Source organism: Salpingoeca rosetta, assembly GCF_000188695.1.
Source record: "Salpingoeca rosetta unplaced genomic scaffold supercont1.9, whole genome shotgun sequence".
In the NCBI taxonomy this organism is placed as follows: domain Eukaryota; class Choanoflagellata; order Craspedida; family Salpingoecidae; genus Salpingoeca; species Salpingoeca rosetta.
Window position 1 is genome coordinate 1,464,977 of NW_004754925.1, and position 22,449 is coordinate 1,487,425.

General features: G+C 55.4%; 4 protein-coding genes across 4 annotated transcripts; 2 read left to right on the forward strand and 2 right to left on the reverse strand.

Annotated features, from left to right (window-relative positions):
- Positions 1-134: 134 nt before the first annotated feature.
- Positions 135-1,215, reverse strand: PTSG_04218 (uncharacterized protein). The gene has a single exon (XM_004995057.1). The coding sequence runs from the start codon at positions 1,028-1,030 to the stop codon at positions 608-610; it is 423 nt and encodes a 140-aa protein (XP_004995114.1). The 5' UTR covers positions 1,031-1,215; the 3' UTR covers positions 135-607.
- Positions 1,216-1,584: 369 nt separating this feature from the next.
- PTSG_04219 (uncharacterized protein) lies at positions 1,585-9,879 on the forward strand (the record flags this gene model as incomplete). The annotated part of the gene is made up of 21 exons (XM_004995058.1): positions 1,585-1,588; positions 1,733-1,800; positions 1,996-2,082; positions 2,375-2,518; positions 2,808-2,948; positions 3,142-3,996; positions 4,281-4,427; positions 4,617-4,690; positions 4,953-5,034; positions 5,364-5,475; positions 5,648-5,733; positions 5,958-6,042; positions 6,308-6,438; positions 6,630-6,673; positions 6,798-7,053; positions 7,363-7,428; positions 7,732-7,856; positions 8,117-8,333; positions 8,469-8,576; positions 8,928-9,285; positions 9,583-9,879. 20 exons carry the CDS (start codon positions 1,585-1,587, stop codon positions 9,015-9,017), a joined length of 2,922 nt encoding a protein of 973 aa, XP_004995115.1. The 3' UTR covers positions 9,018-9,285; positions 9,583-9,879.
- A 106-nt stretch (positions 9,880-9,985) lies between these two features.
- Positions 9,986-12,051, forward strand: PTSG_04220 (monoglyceride lipase). The gene has a single exon (XM_004995059.1). The coding sequence runs from the start codon at positions 10,160-10,162 to the stop codon at positions 11,675-11,677; it is 1,518 nt and encodes a 505-aa protein (XP_004995116.1). The 5' UTR covers positions 9,986-10,159; the 3' UTR covers positions 11,678-12,051.
- Positions 12,052-12,517: 466 nt separating this feature from the next.
- PTSG_04221 (TK protein kinase) lies at positions 12,518-21,814 on the reverse strand. The gene is made up of 28 exons (XM_004995060.1): positions 21,769-21,814; positions 21,027-21,296; positions 20,558-20,660; positions 20,142-20,309; positions 19,842-19,917; positions 19,477-19,545; positions 19,194-19,291; positions 18,951-19,037; positions 18,727-18,796; positions 18,381-18,510; positions 17,944-18,078; positions 17,691-17,781; positions 17,324-17,416; positions 17,019-17,085; positions 16,749-16,869; positions 16,517-16,595; positions 16,198-16,329; positions 15,903-15,989; positions 15,494-15,634; positions 15,229-15,271; positions 14,970-15,031; positions 14,712-14,801; positions 14,295-14,434; positions 13,977-14,040; positions 13,586-13,639; positions 13,271-13,335; positions 13,100-13,143; positions 12,518-12,918 (listed from the first exon to the last, which is right to left on the reverse strand). Exons 1-28 carry the CDS (start codon positions 21,807-21,809, stop codon positions 12,569-12,571), a joined length of 2,970 nt encoding a protein of 989 aa, XP_004995117.1. The 5' UTR covers positions 21,810-21,814; the 3' UTR covers positions 12,518-12,568.
- Positions 21,815-22,449: the final 635 nt, after the last annotated feature.

Genomic DNA, 22,449 nt, shown 5'->3' on the forward strand with positions numbered 1-22,449 from the left:
TCACTCACACACACACACACACACACACACACACACACACACACACACACACACTCTCTCTCTCTCTGTATCTCCATGCTGGGTCATGTGTGTGCTCGTTCACACCGTCCGTTCTGCACCCGAGTTGACTTGCCTGTGCTGGGTTGGTTTGTATTGGATAACACAAACGAGACAGGTGTCCCAGCTCAACAGGCGCCATACACACCCAAAACGCAGCACAGACAACAAACCAGTCGTAGGAATGCACTTAATCAGATATGAAGGACAACATCATGATGCACAGAAATGAACTGAAGGGTGTAGTTGGCGCCAACATGTTGTCAGTTGTTGAAGGTATTCCCGCTTGAAGCGCGTGTACACGACCCAGAAAGCAAGGACACACCCACAAACTGTGTGGCGTCGCATCACGTGAGCGCACTTCTCCTTCTCAGGATAAGTACGCGCACGCAGGTGACACACGGACGGACAGACAGACAGACAGCCACACGCGCACACATACGCAGGCGGACACAATTCTCCTACCCACACAGACACATACACACGCACAAACAAACAAACACACGATCATACACGCACAAACACACGATCACAGACACTGGTGCGTCGTTTAAGCGCGCTTCTTCTTGCCGGTCTTGGGCTGAGGTCCGGAGAGGAGCATGAAGGCAAAGAGGAGCGCCATGAGGATGCCGCACACGGCCATCTTCACGGGCGGGTCGTGCGCCGCATAGTGGGTGTAGATGGCGCCGGCCATGATACTGGAGAGCATGAGGGCACTGAAGCGAGGCAGGACCCAGAGCAGGAGGACGAGCACAATCTCAAGGCCGCCAATGGCCATGCGGAACTCCTCGTGGGTGATGCCAAACTCAGACACCATCCAGATTTCGCTGTACTTCTGCGCAAACTCCTGGGCCAGCTCCTCGTGCACCTCCTTGTTCACCTGCGGCGACAGCTTCACTGCTGCCGCCATGATGAAGACCACGCTCAGCGCAAGGCCGAGCACCACGCGCGCAAGTCCTCGCAAGAAGCCCATTGTTCAGTCGCGGCGTCAAGTGTTGTGTGTGTGTGTGTGTGTGTGTGTGTGTGTGGTGATGATGAGGACGACAGCAGCAGCTGGTTGCTTGTTGCTTGCTTGTTTGTTGTTGGGATGAATGTATGTATGTGGTTGCTTGCTTTCTTGCTTGCTTCTGTTGTGTGCTATTGGCGAATGTCTTCAGGGAAATTTCAGCAAACAAATGCTCGATGGCAACAGCAAAGACGAGCGAGAGTTTGTTGTTCTTCTTTCTCTGTTGTTCCCTTCTTCCCCTCTTCCCAACCTGCCTCTCCTCTGTTCCTTCCACCCTCGATAGCAGACGAGCAGGGGCTTGGATGACCGGCTCAACCACCGCCAGCGATGTGCTGGACAGCATGCTTGCCGCATGCAAAGGTACGATGAAAGGGACATGAGTCATTGATGGGAGCAGTTGCAGCCAGACTTCTTGTAGTCTTGTGACGCAGTGAATAGGTCCAGGTGGTCTGGTGGTGGATTGAATATGTTCCTTCAATACCCTTTCTACATGGAACACGCGTTTGACATGAAGCTGTGACATGGGTAGTCTTGATGACTGTTGTCGGTGTGCATCCTCAGTGTCATCCGTACTCGTTCTCTCATCTCTTCCTCAACGTGTGCGCTTGTGGGTTGACCTGACACCGACTGACTCGCGGGGCTTCGGCATCGTGCCTTCTGTACTCGCAGACGAGATTAGTTCACTGGAGCCTGTTCTCAAGGCTCTGGGCAGCAATGACGTCAACACGGCACGCAAGGTTTGCCAAACACTCACCAAATTTACTGCCGCACTTGTGTACCTACATAAAGCCGGTGCTGGCCGTTTGCGCAGCGTTAGAGCCTCGCGCTCGTCCTTCCACCGCTCACCACAGCACCACCACAACTGCTTCGACAACCACTGCCACTGCTGCTGCTTATAGTTGCTAAACCTGCGGCTGCTTGCCTTGTGTTAGATTTTGACGACAGACGAGAGTGCAAGCCACGCAGTGGATGAGAATGGGCGCGGCGCCTATGTATATGCCATCGCTGCTGACTCTATGGTGCGTACGCGTGTGTGTGGGCCTCGTGTCGAACGGAATTTCTTGCCTGCAAGCAAGCCAAGGCGTCTGGCCTCAGACCCAATGGCCGAGAAGTATGCAATTTTCACCTTCGCACCTTTGTCGCACCTTATGATTCACGCTGACCTTTGATCTCCTGTGGCACACCGTCATAACCTTGCGCTGTGCGGTGATGTGTACTTCTTGCTACGTTTTTGTCTTTGCCCTTGAATTGTGATTCTTTTTTTTTTGTTGTTGTTGTTGTTTTGTACTTTGCTTTGTTTTCAACTACCAGGAGGGCATCATCTTGTTACATGACCTTGGTGTGTCTGCCCGGGTGATCGACAATGCGGGTCAGTCCCCACTGCACTGGGCAGCGACGTTCAACCGCGTCGATATCGTCGGCTATCTCCTTTCGAACAACCTCGCCAATCCAGACGTGCGTGCTTGTGCGCGTGTGTATGTGTATGTGTGTGTGTGTGGTGTGTGTGGTGTGGTGTGTATGTGTGGTGTGCGCGAGTGTGCGTGCGCATTCGTTGACGCTTTGCTGCATGAGCTTCGTTTGTGCACATATGCGTTTAGCAGTGTGCAGCCATCAGCATTCTATCGTTCACACACACACATGTGCTGCTGCTGATCTTGCTGATGTTGCACACGAGCACACGAGCACATGCAAACGGGTGCACTCACTGTGTTGCGTTCACGTTGTGTGATCGTCCTTGATGCAGGTGGACGACGCCGGTGTGACGCCATTGCACTGGGCATGTGTGCACGGCGATCCTACCATGGCCAAGGTGCTGCTACAGCAGCGTGACACACTCAGCCCTCAATCCCTCGAAGCTCTGATCCATTGCCAGGATGATCAAGGCGTAAGTGTGTGGGTTTGCATGCGTGTGCGTGTGCGCTTGTGTGCATGTGTTTGCGCGTGCGTGTGTGCACGTACTCGTTCACGGATGCGCCGAAGGCCATTGTTTGTGCAAGCTCTCAGACGTACAAACACACACACACACACACACACACACACACACACACACATTCACCTATTCACACACGTGTACGCAGTTGACGGCGCTGCACTGGGCGGTGCAGTGTGGCCGGGCGCGCGTGTTAAAGGTGTTGCTCAAGGCGGGTGCAGACCCGACGAGGTGCGATCTCCAGCAGCACACCGCGTTGCATCATCTGTGCATGCAGGCAATGGACTCGCCATCATCAAAGATGGGCGAGCAACAAGCGTGCAAGCACAACACAGGGCCGGCAGCCCAGAGCAACCACAATACCAACAACAAGCCTGGCGCAATTTCAAACCCAAACGGCGACGAACACACACCCAGCGCCTGCCTTGTTGGGTCGGCAACCCCGCTGCTCACCAGCGCTGTGTGGCCAAGTGCACCTTCGCAGCTGCTTCCGAGCACAACTGTGACCTCCATGAGCAGCACCAGCATCTCCCGGCCAGGTAAACACGTGGCAGGCGACCCAGCACATGCCATGCACGGTAATGGCAGTGGCAGCAATACAGAACTGCATGGTGGCGGGCATGGGCGCGATAGTGTCGATGATGATGGTTGTGATACAACGCAAGCACCTGTGAGTGAGACAGGCAATATTATCAATGGCAGTGATAGTCAACGACAGCAAGACGTGAGCAAGCGGACAGCAGAGAACAAGCACAGCTCCAAACGTGACGCAGCTGCAGCCGAACAAAGCAGCGCGTCGTTCTGCATCCAAGACTTTGCAACCCTGCGGGACAATCGCGCCTTCAAACAGCGGCTGAAACGCTGTCATCGTCGCCGGCGCTACAGGACAGGCGGTCCACTGGCCCCATCCTCCAAGTGCCGTGAACTGAGTCACCTGGATTGCATGCTGCTGCTTCTTCGCTCCGCACAAGCACGCCAGCTTCTGACTGCACCCGACCAACACGTGCGTCGATCAACAGCGCATGCATGCGAGCCTGCTCTTTGTTCGTGTTTGCCAGCTGTCCACGCCTTGTCCTGTGTGTGTGTGTGTGTGTGTGTGTGTGTGTGTGTGTGTGTGTGCGTGTGTGTGTGTGCGTGTGCCGTCATGGTGCTGGCGTGGTTGTGCTGTCGCGTGCTGTTGAGGCACCCCGCTGGGATGAATGTCTATCTTAGTGTATGTGTGGTTGAGCTTTGTTTGAGCAGTGTCTCACATGACACGATGACTTCGATTGCGTCATCTCGTTTCAGGGCCAACTCGCTGTGCATTTAGCTGCTGCAAACAACCGCGTTGCTATGCTTGAAGGTCTTCTCTCCCATCCAGCAGCAGATGTGCACGCAGAAGACTCAGACGGTCGAACACCGCTGCACTGGGCATGCGCCGTCGGCAGTGCAGAGGTACAAACCGCGCGGTTGTGTGTGTGTGTGTGTGTGTGTTTGGGGGGGGGGGGGGGTTGGTGGTGGGCGATTGTGTGAGGTTGTGAGCGAGTGCTTGTGAGCGCGAGTTTGTGTGAATGGTGTGAATGCGTGTACCACCTTCACTGACGACGCCTCTTGGAATGCACCCTTGCATTGTGTGTGGTGCAGGCTGCACACGTGCTCATGTGTGCCCGGGCGGATGCACATCGCCTTGACATTGACAGTTTCACACCCGCGCACCAGTGAGTCCTCAAAAGATGTGTTGTTGTCATGTGAAAGTGCCAGACAACGTTCATTCATGATGCGTCGTTTCTTCACGTTGCATTCACATACATACGCACGCACGCTCACGCGCACACGCACACGCACACGCACACGCACACGCACACGCACACACACGCACACACACGCACACACACACGCTCACACGCACACGCACACGCACGCTCACACGCACACGCACACGCACACGCACACACACGCACACACATATGTGCGCAACAGTGCTGCTGCACATGGCCACTTCGTGTGTCTTCGCGTGCTCGTGGCGCACGATCAGTCTGCTGTCGGCGTCAAAGACAGAAATGTAAGCACGCACAGGTGGTGCATTGATTCTGCGACCATCCTCTTGTGCTGGTGCTCAGGGTGTCCTTACACTCACGGTCGTCTCTTTTCTTGAATAAGCACACACACACACTCTCATTCACACCCTCAATCACTTACACATTTCCACTCACCCACACACCCACAACCCCCCCCCCCCACACACACACACTTACACACACACACACACACACACACACACACACACACACACACACACACACACACACACACACACACACACACACACACACACACACACACACACACACACACACACACACACACACACACACACCACACACGTTGCAGGGACGGACACCGCTGCTGTGGGCGGCGACGCAGCGAAAGGGCGCGTTTATCTGTCGGATTCTCGTCCAAAGCGGTGCAGACATGCATGCCGAGGACACGGACACTCTCACGCGTACGTTGTCATGTGGATGTGGACTGATTTGCGCGCGTGTACAAGTGTGCATGTATATGAACAGTGGCATGTCAATGGGAAACCAGAGAGTCAACGCCCTCATGCGTAACGACTGCAAACCTATCAATTCATGCATGCATGCATGCATGGATTAATGATGTTACAATTGCAGCGGTGTCAGCGTGCATCATTGCGGGTTGTGTTGAAACCTTCCGCTGTTTTGTTGAGCTCAGCCCGTTCCTCTGCGACGACACTCTGGTACGAGACGATCCACCTGACGCACCCCGTTTTTCCTTTGCGCACACCTTCGCGTGCGCTTGTGCTTTGGTTGCATGTGCGTTGTCTATGTGTTGTATATGCGTGAATGTGCAAAACCTCTCGGACGGCAAAGCCCCTGAAATGCGATCAAGGCACGAACATCCACGCTCCCAGCATGACGTGATTCTTACCTTGTGCGTTGTGTGGTTGTTGTTTTGCTTTAGGTGCCTCTGGTTCTGCTTGCTGCGAGCAACAGACAGCCTGCAATGCTGTGTGTGCTTCTCGATTACCGGGCTTGGATCATGCAAGGTGAGGTGAAAGTGGACGAGTGTGGGAGGAAGGCGACACCTCCCCACACGCGTACACATGTACACACATACATGCGTGAACAATGTCATGAACGCACACATACAGATGAAAGCCTACTCGCTTGCTTCCGGTCCGTGACCTTGGAGTTGTTCGGTGTTGCCTTGTCCCACAACGTCCTACCTGGCGCTCAACTGTCATTGGTTTGCTGTGATGCGTGTTGTCATGATGCGGCACAACATTTACACGCAACCATCATCATGTGCAGAGCGGGCAGCGGCTGTTGTGCCGCAAAGTTTGAATGTGAATGCGCACGACGAGTCTGACATGACGGCGTTGATGTACGCGTGCAATTATGACGACCTTCAATCTGTGGATGCACTACTGCGCCACAACGCGGTTCGTGCGTGTGCGTGTGCGTGTTTGCGTATGTGTGTGTGTGCGTGCTTGTGTGTGTGTGTGTGCATTTGTAGGTGTGCATGCGCGTGTATGTCAGTCACGCATGATTTGGCTGCAAGTGCACTTGCGTCAAACACCGCTGCGCATCACGGCGTCCCTCACGCGGTCTGCATTTCACGTCCACACGACAGGACGTAAGCCGTCAAGACGAACAAGGCTTAACAGCACTTCATTGGTAAGAGAGGAAACGGAGAATAGATTTTCCTGGGACTTTCTGCAACTTTTCTGCCACACCACCCGTTTCCTTTGAAGATATTTTGCAAACACCACACACCAACCACACGCACCCACAACAACAGGGCGGCTGCGCGCGGTGCTGTTGGGTGCGTGTCTGCGCTGCTTGCGCACCCCGCGGTGGCAGTGAACGCCCTGGACAAGAGCGATGACAGGAGCACGCCGCTTGATTATGCTGTTGGCGAGCTTGAGGCAAGCCCAAGCAATGCAGGCGCACTGACGCAAGTGTGCGACCTTCTCATCAAGGCTGGCGGAGAGACAGCCGCTGAGATTATTCCGCGTGCTGCACTCTGTATCCAGAAGCACTGGAAGGGTTACAAGGTGGGGCTGTTTGTAGGGGACAGGGGTATGCCTGTGTGTTGAAATGCGACTGTCCTCAAGTCCTCACGCTTGCTTGCAGTTTTGGTTGTCTTTTCGCTTCTTATTTGGTCCTCTTCTTGGCTGGAGAGTGGAGTGACTGTCCATTGCTTGTGTTGACGCCGCACCCATACATGCATACACACGCACACACACACACACACACGCGCACACACACCTACACACACACACGCACACACGCGCGCGCGCGCACACACACACACCTACACACACACACGCACACACGCACCAAATGCGACGTTCCTTGACCAGGCTCGCTCTGAGTTTCAGGCGAAGCGGCGAGCTGTTGGCACCATCGCATCTTGGTTTAGACAATGCGTACGTTTTTGCTCATGCTTGGGCAGTGCTCCTCTGTGTGATGAAGTATGCCTTGTGTGTTGTGCTGCGTGCGTGTTGCACGCATGTGCGTGTGTGTGTGCGTGCGTGCGTGCGTGTGTGTGTGTGTGTGTGCGCGTGTGTGTGTGTGTGTGTGTTGCGCTGCGGGTGCCGTGTGTGCATCGATCACTTTGCTGTACGTCCACCCAATACTGGAATACTCACCCGTGCCCTTCGTTCCTGCGCGCACATCAACGCATGCACCTCTCCTGCTTTCCTCTTCGTACACTGTCATCATCCCTCTAGTATGCCGCGAAGATGATGCGTGGTGACACGGCAACGGCACGTGCAGTGTTGATATTGCAGTCTGCCTTTCGTGGCTATCGCGTGCGCAAGCGCCACGAGCGTGACCTTCGCGCCATGCGAAACAGGTCAGCCATGGCTCGTGTGTTGGTGCTTTGCTGCCTTGTGGTGATCGCTTGCTACTGCTGCACAAATGATTGCGTGTTTGGGTTGCCTGTCAACTTGTGTGTCGATGCCCTTTTACTTCCATGCCCGCCTTGGCACCTCGCCGGCAGCGCGCAGCAACCGCTAGTGTTGCTGCCAACAACGTCGCCAACACCACCAACATCCACCCCCGCCCCACAACCCACACAAGGACTCACCAGTGCAATGCGTGCCTTGCTTGTAGAATCCGCAAGCGCCAGCGCGCCATCCGGGAGAAGCGGGAGCGAGAAGAGCACGAGGCGAAACTGGCGGCATTACGCAAGAGCAGGGGCAGCTTGTCCAAGAAGGAGCGGCGTGCAACACTCATGCGACTGCAGCTGGAGCGATCCAGGCGTGCCTCGCGCCAGCACGTCACAGCACAGCTGGACGCACAGGCGGAGTCAAGGGCACGGCAGCAGCTTGTGAGTGGTGGTGGGCGCTGTTGTGTCAGGGCTGATTGTCATCATGCATGCCCAAGAATTACGCTCGTGTGCCATTGCTCGCATTGACGCTGCTGTTGGGTTGACGTGTTTGCTTTGCCTCCTCTTTATCACCAGACGTCTGAGCGGCTAGCGCAGCTGGAGGTGCGCTTTGAGCGGGAAAAGCGGCAGGCGTTGCTCCGGCTGCAGCAATCCATGCATCTCAAGGAGCTGCAAGACCTGAAGGTGTGTGTGTGTATGTGTATGTGTATGTGTGTGTGTGTGTGTGTGTGTGTGTGTGTGTGTGTGTGTGTGTGTGTGTGTGTGTGTGTGTGTGTGTGTGTGGGAGGGGGGGGAGGTATGAATACGTCTAGATGTGCATGCATGGAGGTGTACTTGTACACGTGTGTGTGTGCTGCACTGACCCAACTCGTTCACATCTATCACACACACACACACACATACACGCACACACACACACACACATACACACACACACACACACACACACACACACACACACACACACACACACACACACACACCCTCTCTCACGGTTTCGTATCGTTAATGACACCCCGCTACTATTGCGCCCAGCATGAGCAACAGCGCCACGCACGATCACAGCGCCTGGACCAGGTGGCAGACATGAAGAAAGCTGTCGCCAACGCAGATACGTTCAGGTGATCGAACTGTGCTGTGGTGTGTATGTATGCGGGCATGCAGGCGGGTGTGTGTGTGTGTCTCATGGCCGCACCTTCTCCATGACGCACTCCTCTCCCCTGCTGTCTCGCTGCTTCCTTGCCTCGCTGCTTTGCATGCTTTTTTCCCTGGTGAGTAGGACCACAGCCCGTGGGCGCTGTGTAAAGAAGAACCAGCTGAGCCAACGCCACGAGGCGGCGTATCGTGCCATGCTGAACACCGTCTTGCAGCGAAAGCAACCTGCCGTCTTGACGTGAGTCAAAACACCAACAATACATTGCCTGATGTGTGTGATTAATGCAGTGTTGGTGATATGTGTGTCCGTGTTGTGTCCTTGTGTCGGTGCGTTGCGTGTGTTGTGTGTGTGTACGTTGAAGTCAAGTCCTGAAATGCTTTGCTTTGCACGTGATGCGCGCTTGCGCTTGTGCTCGGTTGATCTCTTGTACCCAAACGTCAGAAGCCGCACCACTTGCAACTGCATCATGACTCTCATGGCTCATGTGCTGTCTGCATGTGCTGTCTGCATCCGTATGCATGCGTGTCTGTGCAGGCGCTGCGTGTCACCAAAGCTATCGTCATCGTCGCGGTCCTCCATCTCCTTGGGTGCAACACCAGCCATCCAACTCCACGTCAATGCCTCTCGCCTCCACCACCTTGCCCTCCCAAAGCGCGGGCGCATGCGAGACAAGCACAAGAAGCCCCACGCATAGTCATGTGTGTGTGTGTGTGTGTAGGTGTGTGTGCGTGCGTGCGTGTGCTTGTGCGTGTGTGCGTGTGCTTGTGCTTGTGCGTGTGTGTGTGTGTGTGCGTGTGCAGTCCGCATCCACCTGCTGTCCTTCCTTCCACGCGACGACACACATCTTTGTGTGTCGTGGGGTTTTTATTTTGGAGACGGCTTTTGTGTACATTTTCAGTAAATATTCGGCGGCATTGCCTGTTTGCGCACTCTCTTGTTGCTTCTTCGCTTGGCTTGACGCCACTCCACCCACTTTCATCATCAGCCAGCATCCATTCATTCATCCGCACCAGAGCACCACACACACACGCTCTCACTCTCACACACACACTCTCTCTCGCCTCTTTGACACCCAGAACGACAAGCAACAACAGCAGCAGCAACAGCAAGCATGCCTGTGCGGCGACAATCGACGGTGCGCGCAAAGCGCACTTGGAACATCCGCCTCGAGAATGGAGGCAAGGTGCTTGTGAACGAGGACGGCCAGAGGCTGCACCGGCATGTGTGGGACGCCTGCAGTGCCGAGCCAAAGGGCATCGTGTTCTTCCTGCATGGCGGCATGGAGCACTGCCGCCGCTACGACTCCACGGCCGAGCGCCTCAACGCCGCCAACTACAAGGTGGTGGCCCACGACTACGTGGGGCACGGCCGCAGCGACGGCGAACGCAATGTCATCCACGACTTTGACGTGTACGTGCGCGACGTGGTGGCGGAGGTGCGCGAGCTGCGCCGTGTGCACCCGAACCTCCCCATCTTCCTCGCGGGCATCTCCCTGGGCGGCCTCATCGCCTGCCTCGTGAACACGCAGGTCCGCGTTGACGGCATGGTGCTCGTGGCGCCCGCCGTCAAGCCCGACCCGCGCACCGCCACAAAAGGCCGCGTGCGCATGGCCAAGATGCTGAACAAGGTGGCGCCCCGCCTGGGCGTGACCCGCCTCGAGCTGGACTGGATCAGCCGCAACAAGGACGAAGTCGAGGACTACAAGGCCGACCCGCTCGTGTACCACGGCAAGATGCGCGCCTGCTTTGCCATGGCCGTGCTTGCAGCCTGCGAGGACCTGGAGAAGCGCGTGGACAAGATCACGGCGCCGCTCCTCGTCCTGCACGGCGAGGACGACAAGATCACGTCCATGGTCGCCTCCCGCTTCCTCGTTGACAACGCCGGCAGCAAGGACAAAAAGCTCGTGACCTTCCCCGAGCACCGTCACAACCTGCTGCACGAGCTGCCCGAGGCGTCGGAGAAGATTCACACCATGATCGTGGAGTGGCTGGACAAGCACGTCGACCCCAGCGCAGCCCCCTCGTCCGCTGCCGAAGCGCAGGTCGCGAGCGAGAAGAAGACAAGCGATGCCGAGGGTCCGCCCAGCCCACCGCCAAGCATGGCGACCAGCACGGCGGGGCCAAGCGCCAGCGGCCCAACAAAGGAGGACATTGAACAGACGCTGGAGCCCCTGGCGGAGGGCGGGGAGGAAGAGGCCGAGCCGAGCAAGGAGGCGGAGGCGGAGACAGCTGCTGAGATTGAGAAGGAGAGCGAGGAGAAGTCAACAGAGGACAACGACGCCGAATCCGCCAAACCCGAGGATCCCCGCAGCCCGCCACCCAGCATGGCAACAAGCACAGCCGTGGGGAAGAAGGATAGCGAAGAGGCAGAGGAGAAGAAGGGAGAGGAAGAGAAGCAGGAGGAGGCAGGGGAGAAGAAGGGTGAGGATAAGGAAGGTGAGGCGGTTGTTGCTGGGGGCGATGACGACGGCGCCCTCAAGCCTGAGGATCCCCGCAGCCCACCGCCAAGCATGGCCACGAGCCAGGCCGTTGATGCGAAGAAGGGGGACAAGGCAGAGGGAGAAGAAGAGGAGAAGCAGGACACCGCCGAAGCCGCAGAGGCAAAACCGATGCCTGTACTCACCGTCTAGTTGTGTGTGTGTGTGTGTGTGTGTGTGTGTGTGTGTGTGTGTGTGTGTGTGTGTGTGTGCGTTTGTGTGCTTGCGTGCGTCGCCGCAGTTGCAACATGCGTAGTTGATTGCGAGTTGTGCACGATCATCCCAGATTCCCGCTGTGTGTACATGTCCCTTGCCCGCACGCGTGCATGTGTAGCTCTCGCCCCCTTGCCTGCTCATGTGCGCCCCTACATGGGTGGACTTGGAATGGTTGGATGGGCGCCCTTGCTGCTGCATGCACGATGTTTTCTTTGCTTGAATGCTTGCTTGATTCCTTGCTTGCTCATCTTTGCTCGTTTGTTGTGCACTTCTTTCAATATGTTGTCAATACACCGATCAACCAATCGCGAGGGCGTATGTGCGTGCATGTGTGTGTATGTATGAGTGTGTGCGTGCATGTGTGTGCGTGTGTGTGTGTGTGCGTGTGTGTGTGTGTGTGCGTGTGGGTGTGCCTGACAAGTGTGCCAGTTTGCACGTCAAAGTGGTCCGGGATTGGGTTGTATATTAGGATGAAATGCACACTGCACACGGGCATGCATGCAGCAAGAGGGACAGAAAAGGATGGAAAAAAATAATGCACAGAAGCGATGGGTCAAGACAATAACGGTTGGAAGCACGACCCTAACCAGCACATGACATCACACGACAACGAACGAAGCATGGATGGGTTGGATGAGCGGAAATAAGAAAGCACATCAGCAGTGTACATGTCAGCTACGAAAACTCAAGCAAAACAGGCACATCGCCAGAGAAAACAATCAAAATTACTCCCACACAAGTAGACACACATCCATAGACAGATAGACAGAGACAGAGACGCACAGACACAGACACACAGACACACACACACACACACACACACACGTCTCAAACAAAGCTGGAGTCTGCGCGTTGGTCGGAATAGGGGCGCTGCGCAACAAATCCGGAATTGCTCATGTGCGGCGATGTTGTCCGCATGATACCGTCATCAGGTTGGATGGTGATGACGGCGGGTGAGTGGGCATGTTGCTGCTGCGTGGCGTGTCTCGTGGAATCACAATTACCATGTTCGTCGTCAGAATCGCCAGCGCGATCGCCTTCACCACCACCACCACCATCATCATTGCCTTCACCATCGTCATCATGATCGTGGTTGATGTCAGCTTCCTCTGTGATGCCAACAGCTGTGAACGTCTCTATCGTGTTCTCCGTCACACTCGGGGACCGTGATGTCCGCCCTGAGTTGGCAGTCAACGGCGAACATGTGCACGTGTGTGTATGTGTGTGTGTGTGCGCGCGTGTGTGAATAGCGTGCATTGCGTACTCACGGGCACAAGGCGGGCTGGGTTCGTGGACGCAAACACCATTCGGCAAGCACGTGATGTGACACGGGTATCGGGAGAATGACGCCAGACATACCTTCCATAGAGGCAGCCAAGTTGTTTCGACTTGAATTCATGGACCTGTGGCGTTCACACATTATGGCAGCAAGCAGAAATGAGCACACACACAGACAAACATGTAAGCAGGAGGCTGATGTGACTGTGCTCACGGAACCAAGCACGATGTTGCAACTTCATGCGCGCTTACACAGAGTCGCTGTGAATGGCCTTTTCTTGCAGCCGCAGCATGGAGAGTGCAGGGTCGTCATCAATCTGCCCAGCCGACACACACACACACACACACACACACACACACACACACACACACACACACACACACACACACACACACACACACACACACAGAGGCGCACATGTAGACATTCGCACACATACGAGAAAAAGGTGGCGTGAGCAATTGAATGCTGTTGACTGGTGCGCACGTGCGCGCGCTCGCAACTCATGCTAGAAACACAAGCTGACCAATGCGTAGAGTAGAAGGCGGGAGACAACAACGACGCACCAAATAGATAAGTTGTTGTCGGAGCTCGGCAAAGGTGGGGCGGTGTTCAGGTTCCTAATTGTTTCGAGGGGTGTTGCGGGTTGGACGGAAGAAGAACAGTAGACCGAGGTGATGTTGGAGAGAATGAGGGAATGAGCAAGGCGAAGGTGTTCAGGGGAAGCGGAGATGTGTATGCACAACGCATATCAAGGCAACCTGCCCGAAGCCATAGTTAACCAGAGAAAACAAGGCAAATGTGCGTGTGTGTCTCCCTGTCTGTGTGCACGTCTCTCTTTCTCTCTCGCACACACACACACACACACACACACACACACACACACACACACACACACACACACACACACACACGCGCGCGCGCGCGCCCTCTGTGGCCATTGGCCCCGGTCAGTACCTCTGCCCAGCATTTCTTGAGGATGGCATAGAGGTTGTCCGGCATCCCCGGCACCTGCGGGTGTCTGCGGTGGTGATGATCGACAGTTGTGCATTGCACATGGACGTGAGCGCGGGCGCGCTGCATGCGAAGGGATCCTCAAGCATGCACACGTTAACTTGCATACGCGTTGATACAAACAGACAGACGGAGACAGACGCACACACACACACACACACACACACACACACACACCACACACACACACACACACACACACACACACACACACCACACACACACACACACACACACACACATAGGCACGGCATTTGCAACCTGAGGTAGCCGCATGTGAGGCCAACGCGCACGGCCTCGTTGGACTGTCCTGGATACGGCGAGCTACCGTTGAGGAAAATCTCGCACATGCACACGCCGAAGCTCCACACGTCCGACTTGGTGCTGAACCGTCCCTTCGACTGGACACGCATGCGCGTGATTGTGTGTGTGTGAGAGTGTGTGAGAGTGTGTGTGTGTGTGTGTGAGAGAGAGAGAGAGAGAGAGAGAGAGAGAGAGAGAGAGAGAGAGAGAGAGAGAGAGAGAGAGAGATAGTGTGTGTGTGTGTGTGTGTGTGTGTGTGAGGGAGTGAGGGAGTGAGGGCATGCATGCATCGTGAGGCCGAATGTCTGAGAGGTTGGACGAGAGCGTGTGGCAGCTACACAAAATCCATCTTGCTGGCAGGCACTGGTGACCAACCAAGGCTTCTGGAGCAGTCCACTTGATGGGCACCGTGTGCGACGTGGATGTGTAGTGCGTCTCCTTCCGCGCCAGTCCAAAGTCAGTGATCTGTGCCACAAGCAATTATGTGAGTGTGTGTGGTTGTGTAAGAGTTTGTTCATTGTTTGATGGAATTTGTGTGAGCATGCTTCGGGTGCGAGTGCACTTCCAAAACTGCCGACACATTCACTGGAAACAAGCTCTTCTCTTCCTGTGCAGCACGCGCGTGTGCACAACCTTGCAGACGAAGTCTTGCGTGACGAGAATGTTTCGGCACGCCAAGTCGCGATGAATGGCACCTGTGGCGAGCAGCAGAGACCGTTAGCGGCAGGATGGCGTCACACACTCGCACATGCACGCGCACGCGCGCATGCAAATCACGCTTGCAATTGACGCTTCCATGCACACGCGCACATATCAAAGCGGATGACGGTGGAAATGGCTCGTGCGTGCGAAAAAACACAAAAGAAGCTGCCAGAATATGTGAAACAAATACTTTTGCTGCTGATGAAGCACATGCCTTCGACCACATCCAAGCCCTACACACCACACGGGAGGGCGCGCGTGTGTGATGTGAGAGACAGTGCGATAAAGTGTGAGTGTGTGCATGCATGAGTGAGTGCATGTGTGAGCGAGTGTGTGCGTGAGAGAGCCCACTTCTAACAACGCTCTCAGCAACACCGTGTGAAGGAGGCAGCACCACACGCAGGAGGCCCCAATCCCCGTTGCCCCTGTACGTATCCAGCCAACATGCACGATACCATGCGAAGTTTGGAGATGAAGGACAGCTGCACGCGCTGGAAGGTGGTGCGCAGATAGCGGTCAAGGCTGCCGTGCTCGCAGAACTCCATCACGACCATCACGGGCCGCCCGCGCGTCACAACGCCAACCAGGCCAACCACCTGCCATGGATGTGTGAGGGTTGGAAGCGGAAAGGCAGTGGGTGGAAAGATGAGGGCATGTGTGTGTGTGTGTGTGTGTGTGTGTGTGAGGCGATATTGGTGAACTCAGTTGATGAGTCATATGGGCAGGTGGGATGTGAGAACGTGAACACCAACGTGTCATGTGTGTCTGTGTGAATGTGGCTGCGTGTGTGTGTGTGTGTGTGTGTGTGTGTGTGTGTGTGTGTGTGTGTGTGTGTGTGTGTGTGTGTGTGTGTGTGGCACGTACGTTGACGTGTCCTTTGAACTGGGCCATGTACGCCGCCTCCTTCAGCAGAGACGTGACGTCTTGTGCTGTCGCGTTATCATGACACATCTGCACGGCACAGCAGGATGTGGAGGGGGATGAATTGAACGATACGAATGACACGAAGAGTGGTGGTTCAAAGGCGATAAACCTTGGAGCCGGTCACTCTTGGATGCTCTCCACAACACACACACACACACACACACACACACACACACACACACACACACACACACACACACACACACAGAGCATAACCGGCTACGCTGTGTCGCACCTTGATTGCAACCTGCCGGTGGGGAAGACCCCTTGCCAGGGACTGGTCGAGCGAGCCCTTGAACACCTGTCCGTAGTGGCCAGCACCAAGCTTCTCCCCAATCTTGATCGTGTTGCGTCGCAGCTCTTGCGGCTGCCGGGTGTGTCGGTGATGGTGGCGATAGGGTCATGGTGGTGACGTGACGGTGTTAGGGCGAAGTGATTGTCACAATATGTCACGCTGCCTGCATGCAGCTCTGCTGCGCATGCGTGCACACGTATGTGTATGTGCGACTGTTAAATGGAAATTACTGGCATCAAGTGTCATGGAATGGACGTACGGGGAGCAGGACGTCGGTATCCGTGCCGAGCCCCGTCTCCTTCAGGTCCTCGGAGAAGTCGTGCGGTGTCTGCTTCACCCTGGTGTCGTCAGAAATATAGACGCATCATACGCAAACCGTCAGGGCAAGGCAGTGCACTTTCGGGGAAGAGCATAGCAGCATCACCCACAACGACCGACACACACACACACACACACACACACACACACACGCCGCGCATGGGTGTACGTACTTGTTGCGTTTGTAGGCAATCACGGAGACGACGGTGACAATCACAAATAGAACGGCCAGCAGGGCAACAACAATCACAAGCGAGTTGTTGATGTCGGACGTGCCCCCTTGGACGGGTTCGCCTGTCGTGGACACAAGCGTGAAGCGCAGCCAGGTTGTGCGTGCGTGTGTGTGTGTGTAAGTGTGTGACGGTTGCAATGTCGAAAATCACTGCTATATATCCAGAATCATTTCGCGTCATACAATACGTGAGCGTGTTTGCTGCACTCACGGGGAGGCAGTTGGGATGGGCACGACGTGAAGCCGGTCCTGGTCGGATCTGCCCATTGCACAGGCGTCTGGCGTTACGATACATCACCACGACGACGACACAGCAATAACACGGCAGTGCGTGAACAGTTGTGATTGAAGTTCATTCATGGGCGCATGCACGAGTTGCAGCTCTGGTCGCACCCCTCGTTGGTGTGTTGAACAGAGCAATGCCGGCAACCATAACATCTTCCACAGGGTCACCTACTCACAAACACACACACACACACACGCACGCACACCAACAAACACAAAAGGTTTGCGTACGTTGGTTGGAGCAAAAGTGCCTGCTTCGACGAGTGCAACACGAACGTAAGCAGCATCAACGACGTTCACCACTTCGTAGAACGCAGGGCCGTCCTGCAAGCGCGAGAGTGAACAGAGGCAGGGCCATGGGTGTCACTAACGTTGAAATGATGGTTGCGATTGAGATCGCTGTCATGGGTCGGGAGTATCGGGTGGATAGAGTTGTGTGATGTACAGGCACGAGGCGCGTTGTCGCAATGGTGCTGCTGCTGCATCGTGTGCCGGATACCACTGGTGCACATGGAGCAAGAGATCAATGTCGGCAACGACCCCCCCCCCACACACGTCACCCGAGAGCACGGTGCATGGTGGATAGAATGGTGGATACCTGCTTGTCATCAAAGAAGATGGTTTCGCTGGAAGCACCAGGGATGCCCGAGGCAACGGAGTTGAACGACCGCAGCTGCGACAACATCATTCTGATGGTGCGGAGAGAAGAGGGCACGCACGTGAGGTGATTGTTGAGGGTGGTTTGTTCAGTTCATACGCAGCGGCACGAACGGCAGCAAGCAGAAGCATCGCCACACAACCCAAAGCAACCTCCAACACACACACACACACACACAGAGTTGCGACAGAACCTCTGCTTGTCTGCGTGCGTGCCGTTCCAGTGGGGCGCTGTGTTTGCAGCGATGCGGGCGGCGCTGACGGCGTCAAAGAGGCGCGAGGAGAAGCTGGGAATGGACGTGTCCTGTACATACGCAGAATACTTCAGGCTGCTCCGTGCATGCAGGCAACGCATGGCGTGGATAATCAGTGGTGGAGGTGGTGTACGTGGTGGTGGTACAGAGATCGGGGATTCGTGTCAATGGTGTTATGCAAGACAGGAGCAATGTAACTGCATGTGAGCAAGCGATTGGAAGGGGGGGGGGAGCCTCTTCAAAAGCGTCCATGCGGCAGCGTATCAGAGACGCATCCACGCACACGTCAGCCAAGAACGCGCACCATTGTCGACACGAACGGACAAGACATACACACACACACACACACACACACATGCACACACGCACACACGCACCTGTCTGGGAAGGTGTGGAATGCGGTGCTGAGCGGGCCGCTGACAGAGAGGGGCTGCACACCAACCATGCCCGCCATGAACTCGAGCAGGTCGCTCGTGATGCCCGTATTCGTCGCAACCCCGTCAGAGGCTGTCCAGTGAGTGCGCGTGTATGTGTATATGAGTGTGAGTGTGAGTGTGAGTGTGAGTGAGTGAGTGAGTGAGTGAGTGAGTGAGTGAGTGTGAGCGTGAGTGCGTGGGAATGAGACGCGTCGTTACAGTTGTTGGTGGCCTCTTTTTCAGGATGTGCACTCAGTCATTTCCCAACACCACACTCAACTTCGCTGGCTTTTGGCTAATCTCTTACCAAGCCATGTCCACCCTGGACCCGTCATGCCAACAGCGATGGCCGCGCTCACAAACTGGATGGCATCCTCCTGGAAACACAAGCGCACACATGCAGCGAAAGGTTGTTGTCAGCGGAGCCAAATTTGGCAGGGAAGTTGCTGCCTCTACCCCTCAACCTCTTCGCGAACATGCCTGCATGCACGCAGGCATCATGATGCAAGACAGATGCCTACAACAACTGACGCGAAGGGCGATGAGGATGTTGACGCTGGAGACGCTGCTGCGCTTGTACTGTTGAAACTCTGCCGTGATGTTCTCCAGCGGTCGGCCCTGCGCGCGTGTATGCGTGTGTGTTGTGAGAAGGGCCTGCGTTCAATCAAAGACGCAAGCTGAATGCATTTCATGTCGCAACTCAACGCCACACGCACACTCCACAGCCCACAACCCCCCAACAACCACCCCCCAGCACACAGACATGCAACAAACCTGTGGCAGGAGCAGCTGCTGTCCGACGGTGATGTTCTGCTTGGCGAGCTCCGTGTACAGCGTGTTGACCAGGCCCTGCCCCCACGCGTCCGTCGTGGCTGTCGATGCACGTGTGCAGATGAGCTGTAGCGGCGACTGCGGTGCTCGTGCATGCATTGTGTGTGCAAAATGATGCAGGGCCACGATGCCACACACTAGTACAGAGACACAGATACAGACAGACAGACACAGACACAGACACAGACACACACACACACACACACACACAAACAAACGAGCGCACCAATGATGCCGATGGAGGACCAGCTGCAGCCGGCGGCAATGCCTGCAAGCACTTTTGCTTGGCGCGCATCTGGACAGCGCGCAAATCAGGATGAGTGGGAGTTTGAGTTTGGCGGTCAATGCTGTGGAGCGCCGAGTGGGGCGTAAATAATAGAGACACCCACGCAGACACAGAGATACGGGAAGAGAGGGGGAGAGATGCACACACACACACACACACACACACACACACACACACACACACACACACACCACACACACACACACACACACACACACACACACACACACACACACACACACACACACACACACACGCACACACACGAATGCAAACGCACACGCACACGCACATCGTGTTCGTACCCGACGGTGGGATGCGGAAGAATGTCGGAAAGGTGTCCTTGTCGCTGAGCGCTTGGGAGGTGGCGCTGTGTGAGATCTGCAGAGGAGGTGAAGGGGAGCAGGCGCATACATTTGTGTTGGGAGGTGCGGACTGAGACAGGCGGTAAAGGGACAGGCAGTAAAGAGCTTGCACACGCACACACACACACACAGCCACACCGTCACATCTCAACACATGAAGACATGCTCACAGACATACAGACAGACAAGACAGACACGCAGGCACACAGACACAGACACGCACACGCACAAGCGACGCACCTGAGGGATGCCTGCCTGCCCGAAAACGGCGGCGGACGGCTGGGAGCATGCGCTGGATGGTGGGCCAATGACCACGTGCACATCCTCCTGCACGAGCTGGTTGGCAACTGCAGCGCAGCGCGTGCTGGCAGACTCTGTTGTGGTCGTGGACGCCTCTCCGTACACGAGCTGCAGAACAAAGCAGTCGGTGAGCATGCGAGACGTAGGCGGGTGCGGGTTGAGGAAGCGCTCGAGGTAAACAAAACAAACAAACAAAGAAGCACAACAACAATGCAGCAGCGCAGTGTATGCATAGCTCAGGCGCCCGCCACTCGAGCGTGTATCATGCAAGAACCAGCACGTTGTTCACTCAGTCAATCCCACGCCGCTGGCGTGATCCCATTTGTGCACTGGATGGGATGAATCATGTCACTCACCTCGACTTGGATCTGGTCCCCTTGCGCTTGCCAGAACTCGTTGGCTGCCCGCATGATCAGCTCCGCTAGGAACCCGCCAATCACAAACTTGCCATAGAAGCTCCTGCGATAACACACAGACGGAGAGAAAGTGTGTGTGTTTGTGCGAGACAAACACAGGCACGCAGACACAGACAGACAGACACAGGCACACACAGACACACAGACAAACGTACACACACATACACAGACAGACAGACACACACACACGCACACACACACACGAGTGATCGTGACGTCGAGCAAGCAAAGGTCGAGGAGTTTGAGTGCACGTGCACGTTTAACACATTTCAGCATGCGGTCGAAGCATGGTGAAGAGTGGATGATTGAAGCAGGTACGTAGAGACAGGGGGCGGTACAGTTTGCGACAAGTCGGATCCCAGACGCCAAGTAGCTGCACATGTCAGGAACATCGGAGCACACGACGAACCTCGTGGCCATGTAGCCGATTCGGAGGGTGCGCGGTGTCTGTCTTGCGACAAGCGTCTGGTTAATCATGGCAGTGACGTTGATTTGCGTGGCCGCATCTGTGGCCGGCTGTGTGGCAGATGCTGCTGCTGTTGGGCTTGGTGGGACCGCCACCAGCAGCACCAGCAGCGGCAGAGCCAAGGTCAGCCAGGCCAGCGGCAATCTAGCCGCCATTGGTGGCATGGTGGTCGGGGTGTGGTGTGACCAAACGACGACAACCGGCCGCCTCCGTCTGTGCTTTGAACGTGCGCGCGTTTGTGCAGAGGTGTGTGTGTGTGTGTGTGTGTGTGTGTGTGTGTGTGTGTGTGTGTGTGTGTGTGTGTGTGTGTGTGTGTGTGTGTGGAATGCGTGTGGGGAATGAGAGACTGCGTGAGTATGCATATACTCTGTGTGTGTGTGTGTAAGTTGTGCGAGTCAAGTGGCGACGAGTCAGAGGAGGAGGAGGTAGGTCAGAGGGGAAACAAACAGGCTGAGAACGTGAATTGGTGAAACAGACTTGCCACATTACAGTTGTTACAATTGCCACAGACAAGCAAAGCCACCCAAATCCACAACCCTCACCAACCAGCCACCACCCAAGCAAGTGGGGGAGGGGGCACTCAGCACCTTGCTTGCCCCTCATCATGTCACCACCTCCATCGTCATCATCATTGCACTTCATTCAATTCAGGTCTCCATCTCAAACCAACATCTCGCATCATCACCTCGTTGTTGTGCAACGCTTCCCAAACGAGTTTGGCGTCATTGAGGAAACCTCGTTAATGATTTACACAACTTTTCGTGCCCCAAGCAAACCATGGCGGATGAGAAGAAGCAGCAGGAAGAGGCACAAGCAGGGCAGCAAGTGGTGCTGTCTGGTGAGTGAGTGAGACGGTGGTTGTGTGTTGTGTGTGGGTGTGCGTGTGTTGTGTGTGTGTGTGTGTGTGTGTGTGTGTGTGTGTGTGTGTGTGTGTGTGTGTGTGTGTGTGTGTGTGTGTGTGTGAACGTGATAAGTACGACTGACACGGCTGGAACTGTGGTGGTGTGCAATGACTCCAGTTCTTTTGTGCTCATCCATCACGTCATGTGACTCTTTCTTCTGTGGGGTTTGTGTCGTTCGTTGTTCCTAACAATTACAGGTCACACGGACCGAGTGTGGAGTTTGAGCTGGCATGGTGAGTGCGTGTATGTGCATGTACTTGCGTGTACGTGCATGTACTTGCGTGTATATGTGTGTACTTGTGTGGACATGTGTGTTTGTGCGTGTGTATGCACACTGCGCTTCCACCCTGCATCCCTCTTCCACTCAACATCACACACACACACACACACACTCACACACACACACACACACACACACACACACACACACACACACACACACACACACACACACACACACACAC